This window comes from Tetrahymena thermophila, assembly GCF_000189635.1.
Source record: "Tetrahymena thermophila SB210 genomic scaffold scf_8254480, whole genome shotgun sequence".
Taxonomy (NCBI): Eukaryota; Ciliophora; class Oligohymenophorea; order Hymenostomatida; family Tetrahymenidae; genus Tetrahymena; species Tetrahymena thermophila.
In genome coordinates this window covers 1-17678 of record NW_002476255.1, presented here as the reverse complement: position 1 = coordinate 17678, position 17678 = coordinate 1, and the positions used below count along the sequence as shown (strand labels likewise).

The 17678-nt window shown below is 22.2% G+C and overlaps 5 protein-coding genes across 5 annotated transcripts; 2 read left to right on the top strand and 3 right to left on the bottom strand. All coding sequences in view use genetic code 6, as the record gives it.

Annotated features, from left to right (window-relative positions):
* Positions 1-379: 379 nt before the first annotated feature.
* TTHERM_01501000 (transmembrane protein, putative) lies at positions 380-4824 on the bottom strand (the record flags this gene model as incomplete). The annotated part of the gene is made up of 3 exons (XM_001029459.3): positions 380-498; positions 551-749; positions 938-4824. Coding segments are annotated over 3 exons (4204 nt in total), but the record flags the coding sequence as incomplete, so codon positions are not given.
* Positions 4825-4934: 110 nt separating this feature from the next.
* On the top strand, positions 4935-5261 carry TTHERM_001500995 (hypothetical protein; the record flags this gene model as incomplete). The annotated part of the gene is made up of 1 exon (XM_012799306.1): positions 4935-5261. The coding sequence occupies one exon, from the start codon at positions 4935-4937 to the stop codon at positions 5259-5261; it is 327 nt and encodes a 108-aa protein (XP_012654760.1).
* Positions 5262-5514: 253 nt separating this feature from the next.
* Positions 5515-6153, top strand: TTHERM_001500992 (transmembrane protein, putative; the record flags this gene model as incomplete). The annotated part of the gene is made up of 1 exon (XM_012799305.1): positions 5515-6153. One exon carries the CDS (start codon positions 5515-5517, stop codon positions 6151-6153), a length of 639 nt encoding a protein of 212 aa, XP_012654759.1.
* A 1947-nt stretch (positions 6154-8100) lies between these two features.
* On the bottom strand, positions 8101-10609 carry TTHERM_01500990 (transporter/monovalent cation:proton antiporter-1 (CPA1) family protein; the record flags this gene model as incomplete). The annotated part of the gene is made up of 3 exons (XM_001029458.2): positions 8101-9535; positions 9878-10177; positions 10233-10609. 3 exons carry the CDS (start codon positions 10607-10609, stop codon positions 8101-8103), a joined length of 2112 nt encoding a protein of 703 aa, XP_001029458.2.
* A 1683-nt stretch (positions 10610-12292) lies between these two features.
* TTHERM_01500960 (transmembrane protein, putative) lies at positions 12293-16768 on the bottom strand (the record flags this gene model as incomplete). Its single annotated transcript, XM_001029455.2, has 3 exons — positions 12293-12860; positions 12913-13111; positions 13300-16768. The coding sequence occupies 3 exons, from the start codon at positions 16766-16768 to the stop codon at positions 12293-12295; spliced, it is 4236 nt and encodes a 1411-aa protein (XP_001029455.2).
* Between the last annotated feature and the right edge of the window lie 910 nt (positions 16769-17678).

Here is a 17678-nt window from a genome sequence, read left to right as displayed (position 1 = left end):
ACCTATAAATGATGCTTAAATTTTGTGATTTGTTAAGCTAATACACTGCTAAACGCATACCAGCAAAAGCCAAATATAAAAGCTATTAATATGAGCTGATAAATAATAAGAATTAGCTGCACTTCTTTTAGATATTGATAGTATTCACTACAGTTACTTAGGAGAAAGTATTTCATTATTTTAATGATTTCATCTAGATAATCTATTAAATTAGAATAATCCTCTATATTAAATGTTTTAAATATTTCTTAAACAGCTTTAACTTATATTTTTTCATCTTTAATTTATATTATTGCATAAAGTTCTTGTAGTTTTTAGCTAAACTACTTTATGGATAGCTTTAAGCCTTTTTAGAGAAAACCATTGTAAATAGTTTTACATAATTATGGTTTGAATACAGTAGAATTGATAGTATAGTAAGGATTATTCGATATCAAATCGCACATATCATCTTCAAACAAAGGAAAAAAGAAATTTTCAAATTATTACTATTTATATCTAATTTTTTATTATTTTATTTAATATTTAAATTTATTAAATAAGATTTTACCTTCCATTAAGATTAAATTAATTAGAAACAATTGTTAGATTAGTCAGAAGGCTATTTGTTTAGCTCATAATAGATTACATTTCGGGAATGTAATCGCTCAGTTACACTATCCTTGAACTTGGAAAAACCTTCATATCAAATCCAAAAGAAATTATCCCTGAACTGTATATAATATAAGATCTGGCTGTATTTAAATATTCTTTATTTAAAAAAAAAAAAAAGTTAAATAAATTATTTTATTTTCAATATTTCAATAAATTAAAAAGTAAGTTTTTAAAAATATTTTATTTTTTTATTAAATATATTTATTTGCTTTAAAAGGAGTAAAAGAAAAAATTTGAGATAATATAAAAATTTATATATTGGTTTAAAGTTTAAAAAATTTACCAAGCATCATCAGATTATTATCCAAGTTATCAAGATATTTTTAGACGAAGATTCGGTTGAAAATAGGATAGAAGGATAATAAAATATAAGAGATGAAAATAGCTATCAAAAGAGAATAGCTAAAATGTGGTAATTTTGTTATTTAGCTTAGGGTTTATTTTTTGTGATTTTAAGATTCTTATTATGATTTATAATTGAGCATCTGAATTTCTATTGGTATATTTTTTATATGAGGATTCATTACTTTATTTTAGTAATATGATTACCTTATTTTAATAATAATGTTTTATAGTTGACTGACAGGAAAAGTGCAGAAGAGTTGAATTGTTTTATCTTTTCTCTTTTAAATATATGAATATAGAGGAAGACTACTTAACAAACATATAGCAGATATAGCCAAAATCACTCCGATTTAAAGAGATAACGAATCTTAAATCTGTTTAACTTGTTAACTTTGATAATTTTAAAAGTAATTTTAGGTGTCTTTGACGCCTAGTAGGATATCTTAAAGGTTTTGAAGAATGCAAACCTCTTATAGCTTTCCAGTAGGATTAATTGATTGTTAATAAATGTAGTAATTGATGAAAATGATGGAGTATAGCAAGGATGAATTTTTTTATTCGAAATTAAAGGTTGTTCTTTTTGAAGGAGCCTTTGTTAGGTTACTTGGATTATAAATCTAATTTACGTAAAAGGAAGAATTATAAACACTGATTCTATCATAAAGCATTTTACCCTTTACACTCTAATCCATAGTTTATATTAAGGACATAAATTATTGTTAGCTTTATTACAATTAGTTTATTAATTAAGCATCAAATTTATTATGATCTGCTTGAGAAGGAAAAGTAAAATTATTTTATCTTTCAGTATGTATTATATTCAAATTTTTAAGAGATCTACTAATTACGATTTATATTTCGAAAGGCCAATTTTGAGAATTCAGATTTTAATTCATAAAATCAACAGAATTTATGAAATTAAAATATTGTTAAATTGTAAGAATACTTAGTGCTAGGTATGTTAACACACCGAATAAAATAACGATCTTAATAGCAGATAAGCTGGTCTACTTTTTAATTGTTTTAATTAATCTTTTTTTAGTAGATGAAGAAGATTCTCTTGAAACTGAAGAAGAGTTATTTTCTAATTGGTCTTCTTTGTTCCTTTATTTGTTTCGTTTTTTCATCTTCTTCATTTAAAATTTATAAGTTGTTTCCTTAGTTTCATTGACGTTTAATAAATTCTAAGATAAAATATCTTAATCTTGATAAAACCTCTGCTAAGAATTTATTTAGTGAGCATTATCTATCATTTTTAAAGAAGTAATCTCCTGAGTACTTTATAGCTGCTATACTTATATTTATTCATTTTTATAACCTCCTTAATTAATTAATTTCAAACTGACAATTGTTTAAATTTGTCCGTTTTTATCATTATTATTTAAGTTACCCTGTTTTACATTTTAAAATAATAGATTTTCATCAAAATTTTATTTTGGGGAGTTTATATTTGCTTAACTATAGAGATTAACTTCACTTAAAAGTTCTCTATTTGTCTCTTTTCTATTAGAAGTTAAAGGAATGCCGTATTTTATTTCTTCATTTTCGTTGTAGCTATCTCTTATTTGTTATAATGAAATGAAATCTTACTAACTTCTAAAATTTTAGCTAAAAATATCTCTTGGTGAATGATAATAGGTGTTACTTTAGTCAGGAATCTCTACTTGCAGGTAAGCATCATTTTATTTATTTTAAGGATATATTTGGCTTTTCTATTCACTGTTAGTTGCTAGTTGAGAGTTTTCTTCTTAAATTTTATAAATAGAATTATTATTAATGGTATTAATCCTTTATTATTTGGATTTTGTAGGGGTTAATGTATTGTTTTCATTCGAATTATCAAAATCTTAGCTTTTATTTTCTGAAAATTTATTTTCTTCCAAGCACTTTTAACAATTTTGTTGGTTTTAATTAAATTAACTTTGAATAGTATTTTGTTAATTTAATTGAAAATTAAAATTGCTTTTTTCTAAAGAATCCATTTTTAAGAACTTATATTCTAATTCTGTTTACAAAGTTTCTAAAGTATTTTTTGTAAAAACTTAAGTATAAAACTCTTAATACTCCTTAAGATACTTTAGAATTATAGATGAATTCAATTCCGGTTGAACAGGTTTTATTTTAGATATTTTCATATAGTACAAGTTATCAACATCTTTATATTCGCAGTCATTAATGCTTATTTCAACTAAAGAGAAAGATATATTTTAAAGTTTAACTTAATTTTTAACTTGGTTAGAAGATTAAAAATTTTAAATGATAAGCATATATTCTTAATTATGTAGTTTGAACTTTTCAAAATTATGTTCATCTAAGATTTTGGTATATTTTTAATTAATGCTCTTTTGAGATAATAATTCTTTCAAAGAATTAACTTTTTTAGTTTCAAAATCTTAGATTTCTTAAAATTCCTTTTATTATTGTTATAGTTTAGCTTTTTTATCCTGCTTTAATTTGTATAAAAATGGAAAGAATTAACCTAAATCTGATTATTTCTATATTTCTATATTATTTTTTAAGAAGACGTTCTTCAAAATATTTTAAGTTGCACCAATCACATTTAAAGAATCAGATTGGAACAAAATATAATCATTTTCGTCATAAATGCGCTAGATATAAGCTGTAAGCCCTATCTGATTCAACCCGTTACTGTAATTTAGACGGACATCAACCTTAATGGGAAATATAAAGCCTTACTGTTAGTAACCAAATAGATTTTTTTTTTTCAAATAACATACATTGTTATTTTAATTTTAAAAATAGCTTACAATATATTATCTATGCTAATTAATCAAATTTGTATTTGGAGGCATTAAAATTTCTACTCTTTTATCTTAGGCATCTTATTACGTGATTCCAAACACTTGTAAAAAGGAAGAAGATACTTTCTTGATAGATAAATTATAATTTTATTCTATTTACGCATAAATAACACATGACTACTTGCTAAAAAGATTAAAATCCTAGTAAGGATTATAGGAATCATCAATTTGTTTATTTTAGAAACGTTTAGCATAAGCTTGTCTTATTTTAAGTTTTTATTTTATTAACTGAGTGTCAATTTAAGAAAGGTGAATTTCATTTAAATATGACAGATCAAGATCTATAATTAAATCTTTTTCTTGAAAGGAAAGAGTTTCTAAGTAGCAGATCTACAAAGAAACTAAATCTTTATTTGAGCTATTAATAATTGATAACTCATTTATGTTATTTCTAACTTTTAACTAAATTTTTCTTAATTCAGTAACTTTTTTTACCAAATTTAAAACATCAATCTATTTATTTTTTAAAAGAGAAATAAATTCTACTTTCTAATAAACTGCTTAGTCCATGATTTAGAAGGTTTTTTGTATTTTTTCTTCGTAATTGAGCACTCTATAAAATTACTAGTCAAAAATATTTTGCATTTTTAATGTTTATTATAAGATTTATCTTTTATATAAGAATTTAATATGAGCCGTCATTAAAATTTATTCTTACTTTAGACCTAAATTTTCCTTTCTTATTTGTTAAAATTCAAGAAAATAGGCTTTATTGCATTTCATAACCTCGAGTAAATATACCAAAAAGACTATTCTATTATTTTCCTCACTCTTTTTATTTGAAATTGATTATATTTATTCTTTGAAAAACTACAAAACACTTTAATCTTCATTTTATCCATTTTCTATTTCTTTTATCAGTATTTTTAAAGAAAGTTAATTACTAGTTTAGGTTTATAGCTAGTTAATTTGTTCATTTTGAAATTGCTATTTTCTTTTGATGATAAAGCTATAAATACTTATTTTCTCTGAATCATCAACTTTCTAATTCTATAAATCTTTTATTAATTATAACCTAATAATTCTATCTATACTACTCAAATTAATATTGTTATTTTCTCCGAAAATATCTTTGAGGAGATTATTGTGAGTTTTCTCTTACCAATTACAAATATGCTAAGTCAGCTTATAAAAAATAGGTATATAAATAACCAACATCAAGGAAGGTACACTAGAAACATAGGAGACTTCAAAAGAGATGTAAAATGTTAAACAAAGTGCACCACAATATAAATAAGTGAAAGTATTCCAGAATCTACTTTCTAGCTTGTAAAAAGTGCAAATATGGAAAGAAAACCACCCATTTATTAGAAAATAAATTCCCAAAAGCAAAGTATCTATATTAAAATTTGTAGTTATAATTAAAAGCATAATCAGAAAGTCAAGATAATAAACAATAACATTGTATGGATTATAAGGCTTATTCATACAATCGTCTGAGTTTATAGAATAATCAAAGTCTGAATCAATTATTATAGTACCTAAATTTAAAATAATATAACATTAGCAAAGTAATAAGTAATGTAAAGAATTTGCATAAATTATCTTAAAAATTAATAAAAAAAGAGCTAAAAAAAATTCATATTCTTATCAATTAAAAATAAAAAAACATAATGGGCTTTTTAGCTACATTTTGAAATATATCTTTAAAATAAATTGAGAAAGAGTTTTTAAAAATTGGTATTATTATACAATGTTAACTAAGTAAGCAAATATCATATTCTACTTTTTAAGAAGATTAATCTTAGTAAAAAGAAATAATATTATATTGCATTTAATCATTGAAATTAACCAATCGTATAATTAGCATTTACCAGAAATTAATGTTACCAAAAGATTGATAGGTGCTAATGGATGCTCTATCAGAACTAAGCTATAATACAAGATTACTGTTGAAAATAAAAACTAATATATTGAAATGTAAATGCCCATTATTTCATAGATTTTCAGCTACATTTTTTTATTTAGCTTTGTAATAAATTCATCTTCATCTATATCAATGCTGCTATTTTGTGGAAAGGATATTTTTACAGCAGGTCGGATCATTGATTTATAACCAAACGCAATGAAGTCGAAATAGCAGCTAACTAAATAAATAATTAGAATTAAATTCAAGGCTAAGCTTATATACTAAATAAAATCAGCGTAAGTGTATGTTTACCATTAATTTAAGTAATCATTTTAGCTTAAATCTATTAAATTATAATCAACTGATGATATATTAACATAATCTGAATTGTAGATACCAAGCAAAAGAAAGAGGATTCCTTTTCCTAAAAGTAAAAATAGACTAAAAAACTAACCTCTCTCATATCCTCTAATAATCTAATGATAATTTAGAGTATAAAATTTTCTAGAAAAGTAGCCAATTAAAGATAAAATTCCCCTTTTTAATTTCATTTCTACCTATGAATTAAAATTCTTAGTGTTTAATTAAATATTGTGTTGTTTTTTAGATTACTGTATTTTAATTAAATATCATCTAATTACTAATAAAATTAAGATATAAGTGTATTTTATTATTAAATAATTCATGCATGCATTGATCTAATTATTTATTTGTTTATTTATATCTAAATAAGTAGATCCTAATACTAATCTATATTTAGTCATTTCTTAATACATTTATAAATTAAATTAATGAACTTGAAAATAGCGAATAATTAATCATATTAGGACTGAAAAATTTACAATAAGCCAAATAAGCTTTTTTAAAGTAATGTAATGAAACCTAATTTCGAAACAATAGCAAAATATTTAAAAACCTTTTTCCAAAATTTTAATATTTAAGTTTGAATAAATAGTTACCACACTAAAAATTATTGAAAATAATAAAACTTTTACAAGTTAATAGAGAGCAAATATTGATCTTTTTCATCATTAAGATCTTACTTAATTTATAAAAATAATAAAGAAAGATATATCTAAATTTGTGGCTTTTACTTTCGCCTAATTTTATGTGTATAATTTAGTTTAATTAAATCACATTTTAATTAATTTTATGGCAAGTTAATTACTATTTTTTATATATCTTTCTCCAAATAAACAAGTAGTTACTTACAAGAAAATTTATCAATCCTTACAATTAAAAAGTTAAAAGAGTTAATTTCTAAACAAGCGATAGATCTAATAGAAAAATCCAATTCTTTATACATAAATTTTCAAAATATATTCGTTCTATGACTAGTCTACTAATCAAAATTAATAATATTTCGATGATTTCTAATATTTTTGTTATTTAAAATAGTCTTAAACAGTATATAGTTGTAAGAAAAGATATATGATAGATAATTTATTTATTACTAATTTATTTATTTATTTACTAAAAATACTGATTTAATTATTTTTAAGAAAAAATATTGTTTGTTTGTTTAATTATCCTTAAAATATAATTTACTTTCTTATTTTTAATTTCATAAATTAAGATAAAAAATTAAATTTCGCTGTCTTACATTTAAATTTCTTAAATTTTTATTTAGCCATATTTATTTTTTATAGATAGATGGATATAGACAAACTAATTTACAATATTTTCTGAATATTTTAAATTTGAATAAACATTTTTTGAAATTATTGTCTATTTAACAAACAAACATTTTTAGTTTGATTAAATTAAAATCAATTCTATGATAAACTATTTTAGATATTTTAATTATTTATTTATTTATTAGCTAAACTTTACAAAAATATTTTTTTTTAAGTATTCTAAAATTATTATTCTATGTCATTAACTAAATATTAAATCATTATAACTTAATAAAAGAAGTTTTATTAGTTTAACGAACGATTTTTATATATATTTTAGCTAAATTTTTTTAACTAGTTAGTATAGTATTACTATTAAGATTGTAGAATTATTTCATTTTTCTGCTAAAATTAGAATATAAAATTTTTTAATTAGTACTATGAGTTCTAACAAAATTAGATTGATAATAAAATTATTATAATTGATATTTTAAAAATAAAAGAAAAAATAAATAAGACTTAAATTATAAAATTAATTTTACTTTTTTTAATTATGAATTAAAATAAATATATTACCTTTTTTTATGAAGAAAACATAAGTCAAACATTAATTTAAAATTAATAAGATTATTTATATATCTATCTATTTATTTTTTTATTTTTAATTAATGGCTTAGAATGATATACTGTATACTCTCTATATTAGGATCCCCCCCTACTATAAGACCCCATATGATCCCCTTTTTTCTAAATTAGGGGAGGGGGATGGGGGGTCTTATTATAGAGAGCTTACAGTATATTATCTAAAAGTAATTCATTATTTTTTTAATTATTTATTAAATATATCCTATTATAAATTTAAATTCTATTTCTCATCATTTGAATATTAGGTATACATGTACTATTATTCTTTGTTATTATTTTCTTAAGGTTCAGTATTGACTTAATGCTAATTAATTTGAATATCTGTGTACAGCTATTCTCTATCTTTTAAATTTAATAGCTCAGGTTGGTGATTAATTTAAGAGCTTCTTTTACTTTCGATTGAATATCTTTATGATTCAGCCATTTTTATTGCAGTTTTTAACTTTTTTAAACTGTTTTATATAAATACTTAGTTTTTATTCTAACCCACAGGTCTGGTTAACTAAATTCTATCTTCTTTAAACAATCTATTAGATATAATAAATTCATCTAATTTAGATTTATAGTCTCTAATCAAGAAAGGTTTTAAATATTTCTCGTTAATTCTACTAAAATTGAAGTATATTTTAGATATAAATAACTTTTCATAATATTAATTATATTAATTGCTTAACAAAATTTCTATCTTTTACTTCTTTAATATGAAGTAATCTGTATCTAAAATATTTTCTTCTGTTTGTAGATTATTATAAATATTTTCTGTTAATATGTTTACTTTTTCTGTTTAAATCTTGCGCATCTAAATATCTTCACATTTTATCGGTAGAGGTTTTTCAGTCTAAGCACTACTTAATTTATAAACTTCTATTATTTATTAATTTTCATTTTGATTTTGAGTTTCTTTCTTTTAATTAGATTCTAACGCATGTTTATGTTCATGATCAACGTGACTCTCATTTTCATGATGTTTTGGAGGAGGTAACACACAATCAATAAGCTTTGGATTAATTAAACCAAATAGCAACGTTGTTATAATGAGTACTCCTATCATAGTACTATTTAGCAGATCTTTGTATTCTTTTGATTCTACTTAGTCCATCAATATAAAGCCAAGGATACCTCTGCTCATACCTGTGAAGCATATTACTACTTATTCTCTTAATTTAACTAAAAATGGTGTTTTTCGGTAAAACAATCTGAAAATAGCACTCATCACAAATACTTAAAATAATCTGCTTACTACTAAAATAAGTAATATCCAACCAATTAGTGAAAAGCTCCAAGCATTTTTATAGAAAGAAAAAGTTGTGAAACCAACAAAAGCAAATAAAAAATTTTCAGCACCACAAGATATAGTTTGAAAAGTAACATTTGCACAAATTTTAGCTTTGTCAGACATATTATGGAACCCATAGTAACCAATAATAAATCCACTGAAAAGAAGAGAAATAATACCCGATAAATGGAAGTATTCAATTATACAATAACCAGAATAGCTGCACATAAAAATTATCAAAATCTCATGAATGACTGTTTAATTTAAAAATGGCATATGCTTCAGAATGAGTGTGCATAATATACCAAAAAATGTCCCAGATAGTATACTGTTTATATTAAAAATATTAGATTAATTCTAAATAAATAAATAATTTTTTAGAAGTAGAATTAAATTTGGATAGGTCGATCACATTTTTTATTTGCTTTATTTAAATTAGATACATTTATTTTTAGGATAATTAATTGATTTATCGTCATTCAAATTTTCTTCCATTAATTTTAATGTAAATACAATATAAAATAATAAGAAATATATAGATAGATAGATAGATAGATAGATAGATAGATAGATAGATAGATAGATAGATAGATAGATAGATAGATAGATAGATAGATAAGTAGCAATAAATAAAAAACAAATTTCATAATAAGTAGAAAAAAATGTTTACCTTAAAGTAAGACTGATCAAGAATACAATAAAAACATTAGGAACAGTACTCCAAGTAAAATTTGATTCATGTTCTATTAGAGATTCAAAACTTTCAAAGAGAATTAATGAAGTCGCATCGTTCATTATACCTTCACCAAAGACAATATGAAACAAAGTAGGGTATGCATGATGGTTGATCATTGTTGAAGCTAAAAAAGAATCTTTAGAGCTTAAAGCTGCACTAAATAAAATGATTTCTTTTGAATTTAGCTTAGGATCAGTACCTACATTAGGATCATCAATTAAATTTTTATTCCCTCTTTTATTTAAAATTATTTTTAAAATATATTATAAAGACTAAATAGTTTAAATACCTTTCAATTACTATCAAATCATTGTTACAGAGAAAGTTCATGGAAACAACCAGGAAACTAAATGTAATAATTGTTCCTAAGAATCCATAAATCAAAATGTAAGTCATGTTGTTGAAAAATATTTTTTTTTTTAAAGAATATCCCTCAGCAAATACTATTGCTGGAAGGAAAATGTATACAAAGATTCTTTTTTCTAACTTGACTTGGTAGTCTAAAGCAAAGTAAGCAAAAATAGACACAACCATCCCAAGGACTATAGCAATTCCTGTTTCATGGAAGTACCTAACATTCTTCTGAGAAAAGTAACTACCTAAAATTGATTGTATGATAATAATCAATACTACAAGAAATGCTCCAATACCAAAATTATCGTTCATTTTGCTATATGTTACTTTCTTTTCTACCTACTATTTATATCTTTTAAATAAATAATAAACTTTTTTATGATTTATTATTTTTTTAGATTAGTTTATAATCAATCTATATTGACTTGAAACATAATTTAATCAATCAAATCATAAAAATAATGTTGGTTGATTTTATACTGTATCTATAATTTTTTACATAAATTTCACAATAGAAAAAAATCTTTTAAATAAATAATAAACTTTTTTATGATTTATTATTTTTTTAAATTAATTTATAATCAATCTATATTGACTTAGCGAAACATAATTTAATCAATCAAATCATAAAAATAATGTTGGTTGATTTAATACTGTATCTATAATTTTTTACATAAATTTCACAATAGAAAAAAATCTTTATGCTACTTAAATTTTATTAGATTTTATCGATAATCCAAAACACTCCTTCTTATACTTTTTCCATCCTCCCTTAATATACTAAAATTTCCTTAGTATTCATACAATTTTTTTAATATTCACTAAAAACTAAAAATATAAGCAATTAGTCGCTATATCTAACTAAATATCAATAGTAGAAATCATTATAATTAATTGCTTGCAAATCATTTACATATAATAATATTTAATCACACAAATTGAGCACTTGATTTGTTGAAAATTCATAAATTAAAAGTATTTTTGATCTTTAAAAAATAAATAATATTTTGATAAAGTTTTTTTAGCTTGATAACCATAATTATAGTTAAAAAATATTAACATTATTTTTTTTATGTTAAACCTTTTGTAGCATGCTTAAATTTTAGATCACATATTATTAAAGTTAAATTTAGTGGTAGATTAATTATTCAGAATATGAATGAATATATATTTTTAAAAAAAACCATTATCTCATATTTTTTAAACATCTGTAATAATTAATAACCACTTTCAAAAAAAATTTATTAATTTATTCAGAATTAATATTATTTTAAAAATATTTATTTTCATTTTGAGAAGGTATTTAATAAAATACTATTAAAAAATATTAAATAAAAATAATTAATTGATTATTTATTTATTTTGCTTCAAGTAAAATAATATCAAAACTAAGAATTAACAAATTATTTTATTAATAATTTTATCAAAAATTTAGATATATGAGAGAAGAATTGCTTGTTAATTTTATAGTTTTAATAAAATCATAAATTCTTTGATTGTTATATATATTACTTGTAATATGTTTAAGTTTAAAGGTTATTTATTTCTTTGAGTTTTAATTTTGAAAACTTCTTAATTCAATATCTAGATTATTTGTTTCAGCTTGCTTGATGAGGCTTTAATTTAAAATTTCTAAATTGGTTAGGGTTATTCTTTTTTATAGCCATTTCTTCTTTTAAAATATAAACGACTAAACGGCAATCTACATATTTTTTATTTATTTTTTAAATCGGAATTTATTTGACATATAAATATACCTTTGCTTAAAAGCCAAGCAGGGTATTTTAATTTTTGATGCAAAAAATAAATATTTTGCCCTTTTTGAATAAAACATATAGAATAATAATTTATAAAAATCTTTATTAAAATATTAATTTTTTACAGTAGTTATTAATTTTTAGATCAAAAAATTTAATAAATACACTTACATATATACATTTTATTGATATAGATAATTTTGATAAAATTTGTTTGTTAAAATTAAATAAAAACAATTCACAGTTTTATATTGTTTTTAACAAAAGATAGAATAAAATTATTTTCAAGCAAATGATAAACATTCATAACCTATAAATGATGCTTAAATTTTGTGATTTGTTAAGCTAATACACTGCTAAATGCATACCAGCAAAAGCCAAATATAAAAGCTATTAGTATGAGCTGATAAATAATAAGAATTAGCTGCACTTATTTTAGATATTGATAGTATTCACTACAGTTACTTAGGAGAAAGTATTTCATTATTTTAATGATTTCATCTAGATAATCTATTAAATTAGAATAATCCTCTATATTAAATGTTTTAAATATTTCTTAAACAGCTTTAACTTATATTTTTTCATCATTAATTTATATTATTGCATAAAGTTCTTGTAGTTTTTAGCTAAACTACTTTATGGATAGCTTTAAGCCTTTTTAGAGAAAACCATTGTAAATAGTTTTACATAATTATGGTTTGAATACAGTAGAATTGATAGTATAGTAAGGATTATTCGATATCAAATCGCACATATCATCTTCAAACAAAGGAAAAAAGAAATTTTCAAATTATTACTATTTATATCTAATTTTTTATTATTTTATTTAATATTTAAATTTATTAAATAAGATTTTACCTTCCATTAAGATTAAATTAATTAGAAACAATTGTTAGATTAGTCAGAAGGCTATTTGTTTAGCTCATAATAGATTACATTTCGGGAATGTAATCGCTCAGTTACACTATCCTTGAACTTGGAAAAACCTTCATATCAAATCCAAAAGAAATTATCCCTGAACTGTATATAATATAAGATCTGGCTGTATTTAAATATTCTTTATTTAAAAAAAAAAAAAAGTTAAATAAATTATTTTATTTTCAATATTTCAATAAATTAAAAAGTAAGTTTTTAAAAATATTTTATTTTTTTATTAAATATATTTATTTGCTTTAAAAGGAGTAAAAGAAAAAATTTGAGATAATATAAAAATTTATATATTGGTTTAAAGTTTAAAAAATTTACCAAGCATCATCAGATTATTATCCAAGTTATCAAGATATTTTTAGACGAAGATTCGGTTGAAAATAGGATAGAAGGATAATAAAATATAAGAGATGAAAATAGCTATCAAAAGAGAATAGCTAAAATGTGGTAATTTTGTTATTTAGCTTAGGGTTTATTTTTTGTGATTTTAAGATTCTTATTATGATTTATAATTGAGCATCTGAATTTCTATTGGTATATTTTTTATATGAGGATTCATTACTTTATTTTAGTAATATGATTACCTTATTTTAATAATAATGTTTTATAGTTGACTGACAGGAAAAGTGCAGAAGAGTTGAATTGTTTTATCTTTTCTCTTTTAAATATATGAATATAGAGGAAGACTACTTAACAAACATATAGCAGATATAGCCAAAATCACTCCGATTTAAAGAGATAACGAATCTTAAATCTGTTTAACTTGTTAACTTTGATAATTTTAAAAGTAATTTTAGGTGTCTTTGACGCCTAGTAGGATATCTTAAAGGTTTTGAAGAATGCAAACCTCTTATAGCTTTCCAGTAGGATTAATTGATTGTTAATAAATGTAGTAATTGATGAAAATGATGGAGTATAGCAAGGATGAATTTTTTTATTCGAAATTAAAGGTTGTTCTTTTTGAAGGAGCCTTTGTTAGGTTACTTGGATTATAAATCTAATTTACGTAAAAGGAAGAATTATAAACACTGATTCTATCATAAAGCATTTTACCCTTTACACTCTAATCCATAGTTTATATTAAGGACATAAATTATTGTTAGCTTTATTACAATTAGTTTATTAATTAAGCATCAAATTTATTATGATCTGCTTGAGAAGGAAAAGTAAAATTATTTTATCTTTCAGTATGTATTATATTCAAATTTTTAAGAGATCTACTAATTACGATTTATATTTCGAAAGGCCAATTTTGAGAATTCAGATTTTAATTCATAAAATCAACAGAATTTATGAAATTAAAATATTGTTAAATTGTAAGAATACTTAGTGCTAGGTATGTTAACACACCGAATAAAATAACGATCTTAATAGCAGATAAGCTGGTCTACTTTTTAATTGTTTTAATTAATCTTTTTTTAGTAGATGAAGAAGATTCTCTTGAAACTGAAGAAGAGTTATTTTCTAATTGGTCTTCTTTGTTCCTTTATTTGTTTCGTTTTTTCATCTTCTTCATTTAAAATTTATAAGTTGTTTCCTTAGTTTCATTGACGTTTAATAAATTCTAAGATAAAATATCTTAATCTTGATAAAACCTCTGCTAAGAATTTATTTAGTGAGCATTATCTATCATTTTTAAAGAAGTAATCTCCTGAGTACTTTATAGCTGCTATACTTATATTTATTCATTTTTATAACCTCCTTAATTAATTAATTTCAAACTGACAATTGTTTAAATTTGTCCGTTTTTATCATTATTATTTAAGTTACCCTGTTTTACATTTTAAAATAATAGATTTTCATCAAAATTTTATTTTGGGGAGTTTATATTTGCTTAACTATAGAGATTAACTTCACTTAAAAGTTCTCTATTTGTCTCTTTTCTATTAGAAGTTAAAGGAATGCCGTATTTTATTTCTTCATTTTCGTTGTAGCTATCTCTTATTTGTTATAATGAAATGAAATCTTACTAACTTCTAAAATTTTAGCTAAAAATATCTCTTGGTGAATGATAATAGGTGTTACTTTAGTCAGGAATCTCTACTTGCAGGTAAGCATCATTTTATTTATTTTAAGGATATATTTGGCTTTTCTATTCACTGTTAGTTGCTAGTTGAGAGTTTTCTTCTTAAATTTTATAAATAGAATTATTATTAATGGTATTAATCCTTTATTATTTGGATTTTGTAGGGGTTAATGTATTGTTTTCATTCGAATTATCAAAATCTTAGCTTTTATTTTCTGAAAATTTATTTTCTTCCAAGCACTTTTAACAATTTTGTTGGTTTTAATTAAATTAACTTTGAATAGTATTTTGTTAATTTAATTGAAAATTAAAATTGCTTTTTTCTAAAGAATCCATTTTTAAGAACTTATATTCTAATTCTGTTTACAAAGTTTCTAAAGTATTTTTTGTAAAAACTTAAGTATAAAACTCTTAATACTCCTTAAGATACTTTAGAATTATAGATGAATTCAATTCCGGTTGAACAGGTTTTATTTTAGATATTTTCATATAGTACAAGTTATCAACATCTTTATATTCGCAGTCATTAATGCTTATTTCAACTAAAGAGAAAGATATATTTTAAAGTTTAACTTAATTTTTAACTTGGTTAGAAGATTAAAAATTTTAAATGATAAGCATATATTCTTAATTATGTAGTTTGAACTTTTCAAAATTATGTTCATCTAAGATTTTGGTATATTTTTAATTAATGCTCTTTTGAGATAATAATTCTTTCAAAGAATTAACTTTTTTAGTTTCAAAATCTTAGATTTCTTAAAATTCCTTTTATTATTGTTATAGTTTAGCTTTTTTATCCTGCTTTAATTTGTATAAAAATGGAAAGAATTAACCTAAATCTGATTATTTCTATATTTCTATATTATTTTTTAAGAAGACGTTCTTCAAAATATTTTAAGTTGCACCAATCACATTTAAAGAATCAGATTGGAACAAAATATAATCATTTTCGTCATAAATGCGCTAGATATAAGCTGTAAGCCCTATCTGATTCAACCCGTTACTGTAATTTAGACGGACATCAACCTTAATGGGAAATATAAAGCCTTACTGTTAGTAACCAAATAGATTTTTTTTTTTCAAATAACATACATTGTTATTTTAATTTTAAAAATAGCTTACAATATATTATCTATGCTAATTAATCAAATTTGTATTTGGAGGCATTAAAATTTCTACTCTTTTATCTTAGGCATCTTATTACGTGATTCCAAACACTTGTAAAAAGGAAGAAGATACTTTCTTGATAGATAAATTATAATTTTATTCTATTTACGCATAAATAACACATGACTACTTGCTAAAAAGATTAAAATCCTAGTAAGGATTATAGGAATCATCAATTTGTTTATTTTAGAAACGTTTAGCATAAGCTTGTCTTATTTTAAGTTTTTATTTTATTAACTGAGTGTCAATTTAAGAAAGGTGAATTTCATTTAAATATGACAGATCAAGATCTATAATTAAATCTTTTTCTTGAAAGGAAAGAGTTTCTAAGTAGCAGATCTACAAAGAAACTAAATCTTTATTTGAGCTATTAATAATTGATAACTCATTTATGTTATTTCTAACTTTTAACTAAATTTTTCTTAATTCAGTAACTTTTTTTACCAAATTTAAAACATCAATCTATTTATTTTTTAAAAGAGAAATAAATTCTACTTTCTAATAAACTGCTTAGTCCATGATTTAGAAGGTTTTTTGTATTTTTTCTTCGTAATTGAGCACTCTATAAAATTACTAGTCAAAAATATTTTGCATTTTTAATGTTTATTATAAGATTTATCTTTTATATAAGAATTTAATATGAGCCGTCATTAAAATTTATTCTTACTTTAGACCTAAATTTTCCTTTCTTATTTGTTAAAATTCAAGAAAATAGGCTTTATTGCATTTCATAACCTCGAGTAAATATACCAAAAAGACTATTCTATTATTTTCCTCACTCTTTTTATTTGAAATTGATTATATTTATTCTTTGAAAAACTACAAAACACTTTAATCTTCATTTTATCCATTTTCTATTTCTTTTATCAGTATTTTTAAAGAAAGTTAATTACTAGTTTAGGTTTATAGCTAGTTAATTTGTTCATTTTAAAATTGCTATTTCCTTTTGATGATAAAGCTATAAATACTTATCTTCTCTGAATCATCAACTTTTTAATTCTATAAATCTTTTATTAATTATAACCTAATAATTCTATCTATACTACTCAAATTAATATTGTTATTTTCTCCGAAAATATCTTTGAGGAGATCATTGTGAGTTTTCTCTTACCAATTACAAAAATATTAAGTCAGCTTATAAAAAATAGGTATATAAATAACCAACATCAAGGAAGGTACACTAGAAATATAGGAGACTTCAAAAGAGATGTAAAATGTTAAGCAAAGTGCACCACAATATAAATAAGTGAAAGTATTCCAGAATCTACTTTCTAGCTTGTAAAAAGTGCAAATATGGAAAGAAAACCACCCATTTATTAGAAAATAAATTCCCAAAAGCAAAGTATCTATATTAAAATTTGTAGTTATAATTAAAAGCATAATCAGAAAGTCAAGATAATAAACAATAACATTGTATGGATTATAAGGCTTATTCATACAATCGTCTGAGTTTATAGAATAATCAAAGTCTGAATCAATTATTATAGTACCTAAATTTAAAATA